This window comes from Dipodomys spectabilis, unplaced genomic scaffold (assembly GCF_019054845.1).
Source record: "Dipodomys spectabilis isolate Male_0828 unplaced genomic scaffold, ASM1905484v1 ptg000112l, whole genome shotgun sequence".
Lineage (NCBI taxonomy): Eukaryota > Metazoa > Chordata > Mammalia > Rodentia > Heteromyidae > Dipodomys > Dipodomys spectabilis.
This window is the reverse complement of record NW_024870789.1, coordinates 1046268-1066380: the sequence shown is the minus strand read 5'-3', so window position 1 is coordinate 1066380 and position 20113 is coordinate 1046268. Positions and strand designations below refer to the sequence as shown.

At 41.8% G+C, this 20113-nt stretch overlaps 1 protein-coding gene across 1 annotated transcript; it reads right to left on the bottom strand.

Annotated features, from left to right (window-relative positions):
• Window positions 1–12559: 12559 nt before the first annotated feature.
• Window positions 12560–18964, bottom strand: LOC122114860 (spermatogenesis-associated protein 31A6-like). Its single transcript, XM_042688122.1, has 3 exons — window positions 18845–18964; window positions 17217–17341; window positions 12560–15716 (listed from the first exon to the last, which is right to left on the bottom strand). The coding sequence occupies exons 1-3, from the start codon at window positions 18962–18964 to the stop codon at window positions 12560–12562; spliced, it is 3402 nt and encodes a 1133-aa protein (XP_042544056.1).
• Window positions 18965–20113: the final 1149 nt, after the last annotated feature.

Genomic DNA, 20113 nt, shown 5'->3' with positions numbered 1-20113 from the left:
CTGAGCAGTCAACAGGGGAGCCAATAATTTGATCCTTTGTGTGTGAGAATTTTGAGATCATTAAAACACCATCCCCTCCAGAATGCGGTTTCCAAGCATCCATGAGTCTCATGCCTGAACAGCAAAGTCAGCCATGACGTCATCCTATAGGACTGCAGTGCTAGACTTGGGCCCTGAGGGGCTACTTGCTGCAAACACACTGGTTTCACAGACCTCTCTGACTACTCTTCTGGTAGCTGCATATCCACTTCCTGTGGATCATGCCCTCCATTACTAGGGAGTGGCACATCTAGAAACCACAGGACACAAGATTCCCACCTCCAGGACCATGGTGTAGCAAGTTGTTTCATGTACCTGATTATAGAGCTTTGAAAGACCCAGACCCAGACTGCATGAAGAAGAGCCTGCAGGAATGAGGTTGTCACAAGGCTGGAAGCTGAACCTTACTGCCCAGGTGAAGAAAGAGAAATACTAAGAACAAGTCTCTACCTGTGCCAAAGAAATGAAGCACCCTCCAGAGAGGCATTTGAAGAGCCAGAGAAAGATTTTTAATGTCAATGTTTCTTGGTAAGGGCAAAAAGTGAGGTGGGCTCCCTGCATTCTAATATCCAGTCAGGCAGAATGTCAGAGTCAAGCCATTCTACAAACGGAATATTCATAGAGATTGGGGTGGGTGAAGAACAGTCATTCCATAAGCACTGTTTGGTGGATGCTGGGAGAGAAAGTCAGTTTTCAGCCGCTGCCACAAAATTATCTGAGGAAGATGACCAAACACCACTGACAAGGTGACGGTGGTGTGGACAGTGCACATGCTGGCCTGAGGCATCAGACTGTGCTGGCAGGATGACTGACTAGGGAGATAGACTATCTGGGAGGCAAGGCTGTCCCAGTGCTGTCCCAGTATGGAATCTGCCTATCATTGGTAGAATGGCCATGACCAGTGGGGCTGGTTTAATGGCAATTGACCCTACTGTTCTAAGTAGGAAGAAGCCATGTGATAGTGGGAATATCTACTTACAGGAATCTGAAATTTTTTGTGCAAACGTGTTCTTCAAGAAAAATGTCACGTCATGCACAGCAATGCCAATTTTTTAAACCTGTGCATCCTCTCAGTACTGATTTTTCTTCCTATCCAGATGTTGCTTGCTTCCTAGTACAGTCTCCCTTTTCCTCCAAGGTAGTGGCTTATCTGCTCTGCAGGTTAGGGTAGGGACTGTTCGTATCTATTCTTCAGGAAAGTTACTAGAATAGATGGGCACATGGGATGGTGCCACTGATGACTCAAAGCTCATCCCAGATCCTTTACTGTTTCTTACCTGTCCATTGTTTAGTCCCTACAGAAACAAACTTCAGAAAGGCTTTAAGATGTGTGGATGAGGAAATCTGGGAAGACATCATGACAAGGCATTGCTGACCCTACTTTTTAGTGGTTAATTGGGTATTGGAGTGTCTGGACTTCCCTACCCAGGCAAGCTTCAAATTGTGATTCCCAGATCTTAACCATCACCACCTGGTCTCATGGCACTTTTGTATGTTCTGGTGGAAGTTCTTAGGCATTCATGAGTAATTGCTTACACACAGTGATTCTTCAGATGTGTAGTAATTCTATGAAACTGTCATGTCCATCATCTGCTGCAGGATGGGCCTGATTGACTTATTGAACTGAAACCACTTAAAGTTCAATAAAGGCCTGTATTGGGTTGATTTGATTGTGCATCTGGAGTTTTCTTATGACACACTTTCACCTCTGAGACTGTCCTTCTATCTTAATAAATATTTTGAATAAATTTTGTTATTACTCTGAATACAGTTTGTGTCTTGGATGAAAATTTTCTGTGACATTTTGATACATTTCAGTCTGAAAGTTGTCCTTGGTTGTTTTCCCCACTATCCTTTCCCTTCCTATCCTCCCCCACCCCCGAAGTTGTAAAGTTCATTTCTGATATAGTGTCTTTTAAGTACCATTCTTGCAATGGTTCATCTTTTGTCCTTCTTTCAGCATTTTGTCATTCCCTTCCCCAAATCAGACTTGATTTTAAACCTGCACCATTGGATGAACTTTTTGGATTTTTACTTGTCCTTTTATTTGCCTGTCCTGAGGCTTGAACTCGGGGCCTAGGCACTATCCCTGAGCTCCTTTCACTCAAGGCTAGCACACTACCACTTGAGATTTTTTTCTGAGCACTCTAGCTTTTTCTGAGTAGTTTGTGGGAGATTAGAGTCTAATGGCTTTTCCTGCATGGGCTGGCTTCAAACTGTGATCTTCAGATCTCAGTATTCTGATTAGCTAGGATTATAGTTATGAAACACCAGTGCCCAGCCTCATCTTTTCTTTATTATTTTCCTATTCCCTGTGTAGTTCCCGATACTTGTCTTATGCACTCTGTCCATGCAATAAGGCAACCATGGCCAAGGAGTATATTGTTTACTCAAGGGATGAAATCCTACCATGCAACTTAATGCTTCCTTCCAGGTGCCAGTGAGCATATTACAGAGTCTAGAACCTCAACTATTCTTTTCTTTTTGAATATTTTAATAATATTTATGTATTGTACAAAGCAGTTGACATTCACTGAAGCAGTTTATGAATACAGTTCATCTTGATCAATGTTACCCTTTTCAACATTCTCACTCATCCCTTCCAAATGAGACTAATCTCACAGTTATCTCTTCCTTCTAGAACCTTACTTACCCACATGGAAAATAAACAATTGATTCCTTAAAGCACTTTGACATGATTTGTTAGCAAATATTATGCTAATGATTATCTGTGCTGGAGGAATAACTTTTGATACCATGTAAGTCTTGGAGCTGTGAACCTCGTTTGGAATCCATAGCAGTTTCCATGACTGCCTGGTCCTTGAACTGTATGACTTAGATGTAAGGCTCTCATGTGTTTGGGCAATTAGTTAATTTCTCTGGAAGTTGTGAGAAAACACTGAAACTTCTGGATAGATTAATGCACTAGCAACTGGCTATTGAAGACACCAGCAAAACAGAGTACTCAAACTTACAATTTTTTTAATCAATATGGAATTTTTGTTAACATTTACAAAATTTGGTGCAACATAATAATGGCTTGATAAAGTTGAGCAAAACACACAATTTTTAGGAGTGGAGAATAATAAAGGTAAAAGTGGAAAAATGATCACATCTAAAGAATTGACTAGAAAAGAAGATAAAAAGAGAGGCCTTATTTAAGAAAAAAAAACACATAAGCATCTTGCAAAACAGGATAAGAGAATTTCTTCTGGGGGAAAAATTGTTTTAATAAGTAGTAGAGAAGCTTTCTCATATAGAGAAAGTTCCTAACTAGATTTCCCCTAACCAATTTATGTAAATGAAAGATGCGGTGGGACATCCCTATTGGGTAGTGAATGATGTCTCTATGCCACACCATGATTGGTTAATATTTGTACGTGAGGACGCTCAGTTTGCACGTCAAGTTAGCACTTCCGGGGACTGTTTATTCTGGCGGTTGGGACAGGCATAGGCCTGGAGGAGGGCTGGGAAGTGCACCTTGTGGTCTTTGAGGAGAACTGTGTTATACCCTGTAGATGGCTGTCGTTGGTTCAGATGTGAAGGCCAGGTGGTCTTGGGCCCTTCTTGGGATGTACCTGGCCTGAGGCTCCTGAGGGCTCATGTGAGTGTGTCCGCAAGTCCTGGGAGGTGCCAGGTGGGAACCTCTGCGAAACACTAGAGACCAAGGCCGATGACGCTGAAATTCAGCTTGGAGGGGGAGTGATTTACATGGTGTTTCACAGAGGCTTTCCTGCTTGGGCTGGCTTCAAACTCTGATCCTCAGATCTCAACCTCCTGAATTGGTAGGATAACAGGCAAGTACCAACAAATTGCTTTCTCATATATTTTTTATATTTTTGTTGTCATTTTATATTCTCATATCTATTTTCTGTATTGATAATATTTTTAAATATACCCAGGTTTTAATTTGCATATTTATTGGCATCAATTAGTTATTGATCCTTACAAGGTACTTTCATATTTATATGTCCATATATGAATACAATATACTTTGTACAAATTCACCCAGTCACCTTCCTGTTTCCCCTCCTCCCCCTCCCAAAAGTTTGAATGAGATCATACTCCATTTTCAAACATATACATGAAGTATTTCTAGCATATTCACCGTCTTTCATCGTCTCTGTGCAACTTTCCCATTACTGCGAATACCCATACCCTGCACCGAAGTACCTGTTTACACTCCTGTCAGTTATTTCTAAAGCACGTGTTTAGTGTTCAAAGGAGTCTCACATTCGTGTTTCACAGCCTATATACTATAACCTGACCGACCATGTTCTACCTATGTCCTAACATTCATCAGCTTGTGGTGAGTTGGATTTTTTCATGTTTATTTACAGATGTAACGTATTTCACTTTTAATTAAGATGTAATACATTTCAGTATTATTTATCATCTAACAGTCTGCTTTTGCACAAACACAAATATTTTTGTGTGTACATATTATTCTTTGTTACTTTGAATTTTAGATCTAGCTAGAAATATTGAGCCAAAAGTTGACCAAATATTCTGGATTTTCTAGGTTTATAATGACATCAACTAGAAATGTTGGTGGTTGCATATTTTCCCTCAATTCTCTACTCTGAAATTCTTAATGCTACCTGTGTACTGACAAGGTTTTTAGGGCAATGTTTAACAGAAGCATTGATTCCTATTGAAGTCTTCTTCCTGATTGTAAAGTAAATAGTTTTTAATATTTTTTACTTAAAAGTTGTGTATTAATTGCAGTTTTCATTAGTGAGGATGAACCAATCATTACCTTTCATTTATTTTTCAATCCAGTCCTTATTTAAAATTAAATAATATAGTAGTAGAAAAAATGTAAGGTAAATTTGCAAACTTCACCACTGCTTCCTTATTTCATGACAACTGCCTATGCTTTCAGCTCTATAGACGTTCACCTATCTTCCAAAAGCTTGGAGGAAAAGTCATACAGAAAGTGAAACTGAGCATCACTTTCCAACCTTGAGGTCATTAAGGATCAGATTGAATTTTGGGTGAAGGTGTGAACTCATACAAATAACAAATGGTATAAATCAGGGTTTTAATTTTCCTTGAGAGCCCGTTATTACAGATTTACTAGCATATCTTCATCAGATTGACGATTCCTACAAGTTTAGTCATTTTTCTGTTAACTAAAAAGGCGAGAAAGAAGGAGGAAAAGAAAGGAGAGCATTAAAAATATTAAAATAAAAAATATAGTAAATAGGAAAGTATAGTAAATATATAGTAAATAGTAAAAAATATTAAAACTATTTACTTTATAATCAGGAAGAAGACTTCAATAGGAATCATTGCTTCCGTTAAACAGTGCCCTACAAACCTTGTCAGGACACAGGGAGCATTAAGAATTTCAGAGCAGAGAACTGAGGGAAAATATGCAACCACCAATATCTATTAATGTGTCTGTTAATCTGTGCATGATGATTTTTTTGTCTTCAGCTGTGGTGGTGCTTGCTTCAGGTGTCCGTAAGTAGCAGCTTCTAGCTAGCTGTACAGCAACCTCAGCCTGTGGTAAGTTTCCTGTTGTCCTCTTGTAAATTTGCCCTGAACTCCCTCAGAAAGTGTTTTATGCTCTTAGCTATTTTTCATTCTTAGAGCTATAAATTCAATTACACTGTATTTAATGAAATTGAAGGCAATTGTTATGATATAATTTATAGCTTTTTTTCTTGCTTAGTATGCATTTGTCTGTGGTTTGGCTAACTTTTCCTTTTACTGAATGACAATAAGTGCTCCTAAAGGAAACTGAGGTTGGAAAGGATCATTGGAATTTATACATTATTTCCAAGTATGTCATCCCTTTTGAGTTGATAAACAGGTTAGAGAAAGTTGACTAGACAAATGAGGTACTTATGAAAAACTAAAACTGAGGAATTTAAAATATATATGAGCCCATATCAGAGCTACAGGGAGAAAGCCAAGACACATCATGACACCTCTATGCTGTGAAGGTGCTATGTCTAGTGCCAGGGACAAAGTCCCAGGACCTCTGTGGGAGGTTAGAAATATACCATTGAATAGAAGAACTCCACAGGAAGCCTGTACTCAAAGGGACGGGCCAGAGCCAAGGGAAAAGGGGTAGAGGAATGAAGAAGAGAGGGGTAAGAAAATGCAGATGTATTACCTAGAAAATTAGGAAGAGTGAGGGAAGAGGTGTGGACAGAGTGGTTGAGAATTTTGAATGGGTGACATTGACCAAGATACATTGCATTTAGAAAACCCTCCGTGAAATGGCAACTCCTTTCTACATCTACTTAAAGATAATTTAAAAAATTAATTTAATAAAAAGAAAGTAAGGATTACCTTTCATGGTAATGTTGTGAAGGGATTTATGGGATGACTCTTTGGAGATGTATTAATCTATTCATGCTAGTACTACTGAATATGTTACTTTTGCTATTATCAAAAAACCCACATCAAGTGATTTAATGCTCATATAGTTAAACTCAAATTTTATTGTACTCTTTAAGGGGTAAAACTATTTTTCAGTGAAAGATGAACTTGTTTAGGAAGTACAACTTAAATTCAATGCTGCTGCATGTAAGTTCATTGTTGTAAACAATGGTGGTTTAACTTCAGAAATGAGTATTTTTCTCCCATTTTCGAGTATTTTGAATTAGAGAGGTTAATTAGGACTTGAATTCAGTGTATTTCTTAACCATCACAAGTGAACATATTAATTATGGCAATGTAGAAGATTCTGATGTCAACTATATTGTATAAAATATGAGTGAGTATACTGATTATTGTGACTCATACAGGCAGTTGCTTTGGGTTTTGAAAATTCTAAGCCTGATCTGGTGAGGAAAATGCTGGTTAAAATGCCCTTTCTCTACATTATGGGATTTGTAGATTTTTTGTCAGTTGTAGGGCTAGAACTTTGGGCTTGGGCACTGTCCCTCAGCTCTTCAGCTCAATGCAAGTGCTGTACCACTTGAGCTACAGCACTACTTCTGGTTTTCTGGTGGTTTATTGGAGGTAAGAGTCTTACATACTTTCCTACCCATGCTGGCTTAAAAGCCAGATCCTCAGATCTCAGCCTCCCGAGTAGCTAGGATTCCGGGTGAGTCACTAGCCCCTGGCTGATTTGTAGAGTTTTACTGTGTGACATCTCATTCTCTTAGCTTCTCATTTATGTTGTAATCATTGGGCTTCCAGAGTTTTTATTCAAAAATCAGGCCTATTGCAAATATCACAACTTGTTCTAAGTAGTTTATACACAGCAGCTGATCACTGACTCATACTTGGTACCTGAACTGGATTAGAGTGTTATCGGGCATAGTTTAAGCTGGTGATACATGAACTTAACCATCTTCTTGCTCCCCAGTATCATTTCAACACATAGGAATTGTAATTGACCAATTAAATTACCCACATTTTGTAGCTTCCAGATTTTGCCTATTTTTTGTGGTTCCATTTCTTCATTTAATTTAAGCATATGTTCATGTAGCATTGTTAAATAATTATTTCTCACAATGTCACTAGCAATACATGTAACAGAAGAGTCTTTGAAGGGCCCTGAGTGCAGGGATTAGAGACCTGTGCTGAGACCCAGGCATTCCTCCAGAGCAGGAGAAGAGAGGCCCCATCCTAAGGGTTGCACATTGTGACCCCTGACATGTCACTATATTTTGGTCAGTTTTTCCAGTTTTTCCAGTTGTCTAAAAGAAAAATCTGGTTATTTTAGAGATAGCAATAGCTTGGTGTTATTTTACACAGAATCAAATGCTCCTAGAATTTACTTTTGAAATCTGTCTCTGAGGTTCTTCTAGAGGTCCAGTTTGATGTCTGAGATTTGGTGTCAGATACACTGTTTGCAAGAGAACCCCAATTCAATATAATTTTAACTTTTCACACCTTGAAACATGAACAAGCTTTCAATGTTCAACATTAACATTAAATTGCTATAAATTAAAAGTTCATTCATATTTCTCATATAAAGTATAGCTGATGAAATCTGCAAAACTGATGACAAATGAACAGTCTGTGATATTCATCTTCATTTCCTTTCTTAATGTCCTTCCCTACAAGCTATAATTCATTGAGATCTCCATCCCCCAAACATTCAGAAAAATCTATTCACAGTAAATTTTGTGAGGGTTTCATTCTAAGTCATTCTACATTTTGCTTTTGTTGGTTGTCTTTTTGTTTCCACAGTCTTGCTACTTAAGGAACTGTGAAGGATTTCAGATACTACTGCCTCCTAGCTGTAGGTGACATCAGTCATGAACACTGAGTGCAGGTATGGTGACAAGGACATGATCTTGCCAGAGGTAGGTAATTAACTAGGAAGTAACAGAGATGACTTATGTCTCTTTGCTCTTCCTCACAAGTGCTTGACTAAGTATTAATTTCCACACAGAAAGCCCACTCTCTCTACATCTCACATTCTGAATCCATGGGTTGTAAAGTCACGCATATCCCATACACCCTGTACACATTGGAGGCACTAGACACACTGCTGTGGTTTCAACTTTGATTTCAATTTACCAAGAGTGAAATTTCAGAATGATGTGATTTAATATAAACAGATATGATTGAACCATTAGTTTCTACACTGTAGTTCTCAGCCTTCCTAATACTGAGTAATTGATATTTTTGCTCAACTCATCGGTTTACTATCTGTTGGTAGATCAGGAATGTGTCTAATGTTTTCCATGCAGTTAATAACTGAGTATATTAGGGATTATCTTATGAAAAGGGATCATATTTATTTCCCACTTCCTTACCATAAATTTATGGTTTAGGTTTTAGGAAAATAAGTAAATTAAAAAAGTATACAATTAAAAACCAATATTTACTAGATCCACGAGAGAACCCTAAGGGTACAATTCCTCAGAAGGACAAATTCATGGACAAACAAAATAAACACCAGGAAAAAGTACTCTAAAGGTAGGGGTAGTGGGATAAAATGAAAGAAGTAAACAAATGAAGTGAGGCAAGGAGGGGATAAGGGAGTCATAAAATTCAGTGCACAACTTAGAAAATTTAGATAAGAAATGGTGTTGAGAGGGGATGATGGAGAACAATGAAAGGGATGACATAAAAAATAATATTTAGCTTTGCTTTAAAGATACTAAATAGGACCTCTATTTTCAATGTGCACATGGCCAAATAGCACACGATAGAAAATCCACTGTTTCTTAATCAAGGAATTGTTTTGTAAAACTTGGGAGAGGTTTGATGATTTGGCTATTTCTCTTTGTGCATCTCACAACATGGTTATACAGATATCTCCATAGTAAGTTGACTGATTTTCTTTGAGGAGGGAGGTCTGTTCCTAGAGTGGTATGGATGGATTATATATGAGGTCTGGTTTTGGTTTTTGAGAAAACTCCAAACTAATTTCAATAGATTAGTTTACCTTCCCACCAACAGTAAATAAGAATTCTGTTCCCTCTGCATCCTCACTAGCATTTGTTATATTTCTTGTGTGCGTGTGTGTGTGCGTGTGTGCGTGTGTGCGTGTGTGTGTGTGTGTGTGTGTGTGTGTGTGTGTGTGTGTGTGTGTGTGCTGACTCTGGGGCTTGAAATCAGGGTTTGGGCATTGTCCCTGAGATTCACTGCTGAAGGATAGTCTTCTGGCACTTGAGTCAGAGTACCACTTCTAGCTTTTTAAATCTCTCATGGACTTTTCTGCCCCTGCTGGCTTCAAACCATGAGCCTAAGATCTCATCCTTATGAGTAGCTAGGATTACAGGCCTGAGCCACTGGTGCCCGGCTCTTATTGGTTTTCTTGAGATAACCATTCTTGTTGTGGTTTTGATTTGTATTTCCTTTATGCCTAAAAATGTTGAACAATTGTTCATGTATTTGCCATCTTATTTTGAAAACAGATAAGGAAAGTATCCACTACTTGGTCATTAAGAATGAAATGATGTAGTTTGCTAAAAATTGTATAGCCCTGGAGATCTTCATATTTGGTGAAATAGGCCATTCCCACAAACACATATATCACATAGTTTTCTCTCATTTGTAGAAACTAGGAGAAAACAACCAAACCACCAAGGCCAATGATATAAAACGTGGATTACAGTGGAGTGGTGTGTATTTGTATGTGTGTGTGTGTGTATGTGTGTGTGTGTGTGTGTGTGTGTATGTGTGTGTGTGTTTGTGTGTAAATGCATTAATAACATTTGTTGAAATGACATGGGCAATTTAATATAAATGAAAACCTTGAAACATTAATTAGATATTTACTCTTAAATCACTTATGTTTGATGCAAATCTTGACAGTAACATTTCTTATATATTTTTAGAATCATAAATCATGATAGTGGTCCTATCTTTTCTTCAGCACCCAGTATGGGTCTGATATGAAGCAAAAAAAATCATAACAAAGAAAAACACAAATTTCCTTAAACATGCCTCGTGTTCTGAATTTATTTTGGCTTCCAAATGGTTTTAGGCCTAAAAGGGGCAAGTGATGTTTTTTTTCATGTCATGTAATTTTATTTAATTATAAAGGTGATGCACAGAGGGTTTACAGTTACAAATATCAGGTAAAGGGTACATTTCCTTTGGACAATTGTTTTTCCCATCCATACCCACCTACAAGTTGTAAAGCTCATTTTCAACATACAGTGATCTATTTTTAAGCCAGTATTGTTTCTATTTAAACAAAGGTTCCTGCAGATATATTATGGATGTTACTAGGACAAAGGTAAGATTCCAGTAGAATGTGCCCATGGGCTCTTCAATATTGATATAACTGATTGAATATCAAAGCTTGTCTGAAATGATAGTAGCTTTTGGAAGGAGATACAACACAACAGAACAAGCTTGGACTGATGTCGATGTGGAGTCATGTGATGGAAGGGGAACATCCTCTGCTCAGATCCTCTCACATTCCTTCCCAGCATCAGATGGTCCATGTTAAAAGAAAAAAACAAACCCACACATTATCAGTGTTGTCACCAACCTTCAGAAAGGAAGGTATGATTTTTTGGATACCATTTGTTTATTGATCCTGGGATTATAAAGTTGTATTTGTACCGGACCTAGTCAACATACCATTTTTTATAAGGTGGATCAGCAGGGATCATTGTACTGTCACTGCTTAATTCAAAATGGTATGTGGATTTATGTTAAAACCATGTGTTGCAGAAATGTACCTACCAGCAGTGGGCCTAGGCTCTCTGTGCAGTTTTTGGTGTACACTGCCTGAGTCCATAGAAGAAACAACTCAAACTTGTTTCCTGTAACACATTCCTAGTTCAACTTTCAGCTTATAGAGCTTTAAAGAATATGCAGGTACATTGCTGGGCACCTGGGGCTCCTGCCTGCAAACCAACTCACTCCTGAGTCTGAGATCAAAATCTTGTCCCCCAAAGTGGCTCAGGTCAGGACAAGGCCAACATCCCATACTTTCTCTCAAACCAACTACACTATTCTCCATCCATGATTAGGATTCTACATTCCAGCAAAAGGAACAACAAAAGGCTTTAGTATCTAATTCCAAAAGTCTCAATAAACCATTAGTCAACAGCCAACATTCTGGAGAACAGGCTGATTGATCTGTTTCTATGCTTTCTGGAATTCAATGCAACCTAAACCAGTGACCCAACAGCACCAAGGATCACTAGACATGAATGGCAGCATGGCTTTCCCTACAGACCCCTATCCTCCAGTGGCTGAGACAGCTTCTGTGAAGATTCCCAGAGAAGTGTTAATGGCAGATATAAGACAAACATAGGCTTTGCTAGTCAACATTCTGTCCTAGATGAATAGCCTGCAAGTACAACAGATAATGTTCCAACCGAACCAAGTTCATTAGTTTGAGGAACATCCCAGTAAGCTGTCTTCCCAGGCTTCCTCATCCTGACAACCCCAAAAGGCTTTGTGAAGTTTTTGTACTGATTAAATAACAGGATAGGGAAAAGGGGGGATCGAGGCTGAGTCTTCACTAGCATTATGTCATTTGCCCATCCCTTCTAGAAGCTTCTTTGAGGAAGACCACAGACTGCCCATCCTTACACCAGCCGAAGGCACAAAGAGAAGTCAGTACATCTCATGACACACAAAGACTGTATTAAGCAATATGTATTTGAGGGGGAGACAGAGATTGTACTCATTCACAAAAAGCAGATTTGCTTTGCATGGACTGGAGTTAGTCCTCACAAAAAGGAGCCTCACAAGGAAGTACATGCTAAGCATAATATGCATGACTGTCTAACCCACCCTGAGGACATTGCCCTGGGCAATGGGTATGCTGCCCTGGGACATGTGTCTCCCTTGGCCTATGCTGGCAGGCATGGCTGAGTAGAGACACAGGCTTACTGGGAAGCAAGTCTGTCCCAGCGTTGTTATGGTTTGAGAGACTTCTGTCATTGAGAGGACGGCTATGGCCAGTGGGGCTGGTTTGGGGAAATGAGACCCTGCTGGTCTTCATTTGGACTCCTTCTTGGTAAGGAGGAGCCATGTGGGAGTGGGAATGTCTATCTGTGAGGGCTTGAAATTCTTTGTGGAAAGTTTTGTTGGAGGCCGAAGGCCTAAGGTGAATTGCTTCTTCTAGGATTCACCCAATGGTGTTTTTGAGTGTCTGGGCTTCAGGCCCTCCACTGTCTTGGATTCTGCTTGTTGTTAAGTCTTGGTTCTTGCTATTGGCTGACTGGATTTTTGAATTTGACAGTGAGTCTGCCTGACTGTAGACTTTTCTAGGGAAAATAGACATAAAAAACTTCATTATTTGGTTTCCGAACTGACTCTCCGGGGGATGCTGTGCTTTCTCTGACACAGGTAGGCTGGAGTTCTTCACAGTTCTTGTTTTCCTGACCTGGGCAGGAGAGTTCAGCTTCCAGCCTTGTGAGGGCCTCATTCCTGCTGGCTTTGCCTTCTGTGTTGGAGCTTTGGGCTTCTCACAGCTCTGTGTCTCATTATGCCCATGAAACATTTTGCTGTACCATGGCTGCTGGAGTTTAGATGTCTTAGGTTCTTGCTGCTTCGTGATTTGCACTCCCTTTGGCAAGGGAGTGCGTCGCTCATAGAAAGTGGATGTGCTGCTTCCAGAAAGGTTCTCTGAGCTAGTTAGAGAGCTCTGAGAAGCAAACATGTCGTCAGCAATCAGCATCTCGGGGGCACCACCTTGCAGGAATGGGTCAGCATTGCAGTCCTGAAGGATATCATCAAAAGGGGTGCTTTCGCTTGTACTGGTTGATCCTGTGTGTTCTTTAAAGTATGAATCAAGTGGATAGTTGGAAATTAAAATTCTCGGTGGTAATAGTGTTTCAGTGGTCCTCACTAGTTCTGAATTTCTGAGTTTCAAGTTATTGAAATCCAAATTAGTGGGCTTTTTATACTCTCCCATTTCCATGAGACCTTCTGTGTACGCAGAATTGGGTGTAACAAAGACCTCTTCAATGGACACACTGTGGCAGAGGTATTTTTTTTCATTTGTTGCAGACATGCCCATTTCAGGGCTATTTGTTGTTTCTAAACTGCTTCCTTCTGATTCTGGCACAATGTTATGGTGCCACTTTCTTCTTAGTAAGATACAAGATGGAGTCTCAGAAAGCAGTCTACCTTCCTCTCCACTAGGAGAGACCTCCAAGGGACCACAGTTATGATTATCCTGTGTTCCCCTCGGGGTTTCAGGTTGTGAAGGAGGTTGAGAAGGTTGTAAGGCATGGCCTTCAGTTTTTTCTCTTTCTTTGCTCTTTTGTTCTTTGGGAAGGGCTTCTCTCTGGCATGCACCCTCCTTCACTGTGTGATAGGCCTTGAAGTTACTACAGGCCATGTAGGGTGAAGCTCCCTGTGAAGTTGGTAAAGGGGGAGCCTTTTTCAGAGTAAGGATGTTTATCGGTTTGAGAATTTTTAGGCATAAGCCCCACTGGTGCTTTGCCCAAAGCTTCTTGATATGCACATCTAGCAGCTGTTGAGTGGCAGCATCAATGTGGGAAACCTCCTGGGAGGAGTTCTTGCAGTTTTCCCTGGTATTTAAGGGTGGTTCTCCGCCAGTGTTCTTGCTAGAGTTGGAGTTACCACGGGCGGGCAAGGCATGATTTGTCTTGCCCCGGTAATGACTAACATGCATAGGGAGCTTGTCGCTACTGATCTGCTCCCATTTAGTGATGAGATGTGCTATTGGGGTTTCTCCTAGATAGTTCTGATTTGAATGAGTTGGGGGAAAATATCCTGAATCACTACTTGGTCTCATCATGTCGCTTTCTAATTTTTTCTGTGTTTTGGCCTCTAGAAAATCCCCTGAGGAGCTTTCTGCATCCCTGTCTAGAGCTCTCACTACTCTCCTCATAGAGAATTGCAGATCCGTTCTAGAGTTCTTCCATCCTTGGGATACTGGACCCTCTGGGGTTGTTTTCTGAATATTCCGGTAACAATTCTCTACAGATGTAGAGTTTTGTAAAAATGCATGTTTGTGGTCTGTCTGATCTGTTCCTGTCAAATTCTTAGGTGACAGCTGGATCTTGTGATTTGTTTTACATAGGTGCTGTAGGATCCTCCCTTGGAGGTGATGTTCCAGCTTTTTCCTCATCTCTAGGCTAATATAATCACTGGAATCATCACTAAAGCCTCTCTGGTTCCAGGTACCCTGTTCTTGACTAAAAGTTTTGTGAGACTGTTTGACCACAGAGGGTAAAGTTCTATGACATTGTAGGTGTTTCTTCTTGAGATGATGGTCTAATTGTTGAACAACGGGTGGGATAGTACAGGACCTCACTGGAGGTGAAGGACAGGATTGTATTGGTGTACAGAATGTGCCATGGGCATAGGTCTGGATCTCAGCCACTGAGGAAGGCTGAGGCCAGGATACGGTTGGAGTGAAGGGTTGTGATTTGACCAAATGGTGCTGTAAATGCTGCTGTAGAAAGTACGGTGTAGGTACTTTAGCTTGGACTTGTACCGGCACTAAGTGCAAGAAACTATTGAATAAAACAAAGGGTAAGTCTAGTGGATGACCAGACATTTGGACAGGAGCCACCAGAGACTCGCTGTGCAGGAAGGGAAGGCCCCAGAACAGTTGGCAGCATTTCTGCAAGACCATGGGGAAAAACAGTTCCTGAGAATCAGGAAGCTGCTGTGTTTTTCCCTCGGTGTTCCAGAAGGGCTGAGGGATGGCAGTGTCTTGTGCACTGCCTAGTGACTTCATCATGTTCCCCTGAGAATCCAGAGGGTGTTCTTTCTCCTGAGAAGCTGATTTCAGCTTTGCCCTCTTACTAATTACTGTGTATGGCAGCTCCAGGAGATCAGAGTTGATGTCTGGGATAGGAGAAGGCACCCGAGAGCTGTTGTTTGGAGAGCTCTGTGGGGTGGTTTCTGGTGGGACTTCCCTGATGTCACATGGGGGAAGACCCGAGTGTGAGTCGTGCCTGGGTGGAGTGCAGGCCACAGGTGGAGGAAAATGAGAACAGGGAAAAGACCCTTCTCCCAGAGCAATCGACGGCTCCGGAGGCTGAGACACACTCTGGGATGAGTGTGACTCAACAGAAACTGAGGAACCCATGTGGACTGGTGACAAGGTAGAGGCCAGAGGCTGCAAGCCCTGGGGTGAAGGAGATGGGGAAGCCTTCAGGGACACAGTGCTGGAGAAAGTGTCCTCCTCAGAGTCCCTCGCTGACGGGAGGGCTGTAGTAGATTCTGAGTTGAAAACTTCACCTAAGGCATCTCCTTTTAAGAAACGCTGAAAGCTTCCAGTGTCATCGAGTTTCCCTAGGGCGCTGTAGGAGACAGGAGACAAACTTCATTCAGCAACAGACAGTCCCAGTATGGGCAAGGGTATTTATCTGCTGTCCAGGGCACCCACAGTTCCACACCCTGACATTTACACAGCCCTTGCTTTTCTACATCCTGTGGCTTCTGCCACATCCCAGCCCAACCTAAAGTCTTCCTCAACCCCAAGACAATTCCATTCTCTGGGGTAGAAATGCAGGCACAGGGACATGTGGAAAACCTTACCTACTCAGAAGGGAAGCTAAGTCATGCATCTCCTCAAGCTCTTCCCGAATCTCTCTGCAAACTAGAAACAGATAATGGTTAGGGCAGATAAGGGAGGGCCTCTGGAACCTACAGGAGGCTGAAGGAAACATCTGTCTATTAAAGAACATGGAAGATCACATTGGATCCCAGATCTGTATCCATGGCTGCCAGATGTGTACCAGTGCTAAGAGGGCATATAGAGGGGTAGTGCTGCTTTATTTACAAGGGACCACCGGCCCTGCAAACCTCCATCATCTGCACCACCTCTTGGGGCATCCGGAAAAAGGACATCTCATTGCTAATACAGTTTTTATGGAATTGAATTGGGCCACATGTGGGCTTGAAGTTCCCAGCTCCTCATCAAGTCAGTGTTACCTCTCAGCCTCTCAGCCCCTCCCCCTGTGTGACACACCTCCACATCATCAGTGTGACCTCACAGCCTCTCAACCCCTCCTCCTGTGTGACACACCTCCACATCATCAGTGTTACCTCACAGCCTCTTAGCCCCGCCCTGTGTGACACACCTCCACATCATCAGTGTGACCTCACAGCCTCTTAGCCCCGCCCTGTGTGACACACCTCCACATCATCAGTGTGACCTCACAGCCTCTCAGCCCCTCCTCCTGTGTGACACACCTCCACATCATCAGTGTGACCTCACAGCCTCTCAGCCCCTCCCCCTGTGTGACACACCTCCACATCATCAGTGTGACCTCACAGCCTCTCAGCCCCTCCTCCTGTGTGACACACCTCCACATCATCAGTGTGACCTTACAGCCTCTCAGCCCCTCCTCCTGTGTGACACACCTCCACATCATCAGTGTGACCTCACAGCCTCTCAGCCCTGCCCTGTGTGACACACCTCCACATCATCAGTGTGACCTCACAGCCTCTCAGCCCTGCCCTGTGTGACACACCTGCACATCATCAGTGTGACCTCACAGCCTCTCAGCCCTGCCCTGTGTGACACACCTGCACATCATCAGTGTGATCTCACAGCCTCTCAGCCCCTCCTCCTGTGTGACGCACCTCCACATCATCAGTGTGACCTCACAGCCTCTCAGCCCCTCCTCCTGTGTGACGCACCTCCACATCATCAGTGTGACCTCACAGCCTCTCAGCCCCTCCCATTTGTTATGATGCATGTCGCAGCTTCATTCCATGCAGGGAACCTGAAAAATGTCTCCAGTTCTGGTTTCTTTCCCAGGACTCTCCTCCTAAGGTTTTACACACTGAAATACTTGGTGGCCTGACACTTGCAGACAGAGACCGAGATCAAATCCCCTTGGGAGAACGTGCGGAGCCTACCTTTCAGAGCAGCACGTTTCTTCCTGCACTTGATCTGGCCTCGTTTCTCCACAGGATACTGAGAGATGAAAAAAACGTCACTTAGACCTCTTTACTCTTTTCTTTTCCTTAGACAAGTTTAAGATATTTGGTGTTTCTGGACAAAATGATGTCTTCACCTATGTCCCTGCATTTCCTTTCTTCACAGTTAGTGTGGCTGCTAATTATTTCTGTTTTTCTTTCTTTTTTGGGGGCAGGGTCTGGTTCATGGGGCCTGAACTCTGGGCCTGGGCACTCTTCAGCTCACGGCTAGCACTCTACCACTTGAGCCACAGCACCACTTCTGGCATTTTGCTTTTTGCTTATGTGGTGTAAGGAATCGAACCCAGGGCCTCACCTATGCAAGGCAAGTGCTCTATCACTGAGCCACCTTCCCAGCTCATTTCTGTTTTTCTTATATGAGATAGACTACAAAGATCACCTCAGTGCTTTTTCTGTTCTAAGGACCAAGAACCTGATTTCCAGGTGCCTCTCAGCTTCCAGGTTGGCTTTTCCTTCCTGAGTCCAAAGGTGACCTTATCCTCTGGTGGGAGGTTGACATGGGCCTTGAACAGTCCGCTAATCAGCCTAACACTGGGGAAAGTGCAGTTTTCAGGCACCTGCTGTGACATAGGATTGAGTGTTCAAGTCCTCAGCTCTCAGGACCTCAGTCCTTGGTTGCTGAGTTTCAGGGTTTGAATTAACCCTGGTACTTGCTGCACTCCACACAGCTGTTCTGAGAACTCAGAATACTACCTTATGCTACTGACATTGTGCCCTGTATGCTGATAGTTCCTAGGAGAAGATGTCTCTTTTTTTCTGGAATTTCCCCTCTAGAGGCTTTGTTACTTGTTTTTGAGAAGTGCAAACATCAGTAAACTAAAGAACCATTTAAAAAATTATCAAGCAGTTGTACACGGGAGTTGCTATTTCACAAAGTGGTATAACTGTTAATTCTTTCTGCAGTGTGTTTCCCCCCCCCCCCGCCCCCCGCCCAGCCCTTTCTTCCTTACTGTGATAGATTATATAGTGGATTCTTGTCTACATATCCCCCTCTTCTCCATTGAATACCCCCCTTTCCCTTTGACCCAACCCCACCCTGTCAACAACACATTTCTGATTTTTCTATTTTACTGAACTTGGACTTTTGGCTTTCTAATAAATTCCACTTTAAAATCTCCTGTGACTCTACCATATTTCAGTCAATACATTTGTGTACACATGTGTAACATCCTCCATATTTGTTGAGTATATACACTAAATCTACCTTCCACATATCAAGGAAAACATGGATCCTTTGTCTCTCTGGGACTGACTTAATTCACTTAATTTTCCCAAGTCTTCTATTCCTATACAAATTCTACAATATCAGTGTAACTGATAAGTAAAATTCCAATGTGTGTGTGTGTGTCTCAGTATCTATCTATCTATCTATCTATCTATCTATCTATCTATCTATCTATCTATCTATCTATATCTCTCTATCTATCTACGTACCTACCTACCTACCTATTTTTGGGTGGTCTCCCCTTAGAGATCTTACCTTAGTCAGATTGTTCTTTCTCTCAGGTGTTGGTGAGGATGGATTTTCCTTGAAGCAGGGAAGTAGCAGTAGCAGGAGGTAGAGCCCCACTCCACCCACAATGGCAAGGATCATATCCATTGCAAAGGTGGCGAGTTCAGGGCTCAGCCATGGAATAGCAACGCTTTTCAGTGACAAGAGAGGATTCTCCATCATCTGAATCGCACTATTGCTCTTGAGCAACTGAGCTCTGGGAGTTTCTTCGGCAATATATAGTAAATGAAGGCCTACATCACAAAGGCCTGGTTTTCTACTAAGTCACAAAGGGGAAAGAGTGATGTGTCACAAAGCCCTACCACTGCCACTAGCTCAGCAAGTCCTTCATTCTTGGGCCCTCTAGATTCCTACCTCCAAATTCACCTGCTCAACCTGTCAGAGGCATTCTTCCATCCATTTCCTATGCCTTTCCCCTTGACTCAGATATTACCTGTTTCTTTGGAGATCACTGCTTATAGTCTATATTGTTATCAGTTTTGAAAATTTAGAGTTTCCTCTGCAATTTGTGTTTTTCACTTTGCTTTGTAGTCTGCAGCTCCCAACTCTCCCGTGTTACTGAAAATTCAGTTCCCTGAATTCAATGTCAATTCAATGTCAGTGAGATTAATGTCTTAGCGTAAAGGAAATAAAGGTATATTAATTTGCAGGGAAAATGAGACCTACTTGAGCTATTGTCTGAGAAAGAAGAGCAGAACTTGTGGGTAGGGGAAAAAAGAGGTTTTTATGGACACACCCAGGAGCATGGACTTCCTGATGGATTTAAGCGTTGAGGCATGAAGGTCCAGCCTAATGGTGTTCTTGGGCCTGATTATTTCCAAATGTGTTAACCAGCAGTCTCCAGAGATGTAGTCATCATCCTAAATGTTCCTTCAATACCTTGGAAAGCAAGATAAGGAGAGGAGTGTGGTGACCTTGACTCAAGGTATGAGAATCATCCCGAATTTCCTCTTCTACGGAATGGCAAGTAGGTGTGTGGGTGGGGCGATAGGAGAGTGAGAAAGAAGAGAAAAATGCTGCCTTTGAAAAATTCAAGTAATTGGAGGCATCTTGGTCTAGTCATGAACTAAATCCTCACATGTAAACATATTCAGATGTCAGGTCCTATTACATTTTCCTCACTCGCAATTGTACCCACCAATTTCTTTAAAAAGAGTTAATGTCAATGTCTAGATGCTGCCTGCTGAAATGGAATAATGGCCTATGATGACTCGGTCTCTCATCTGTAATCCCAGC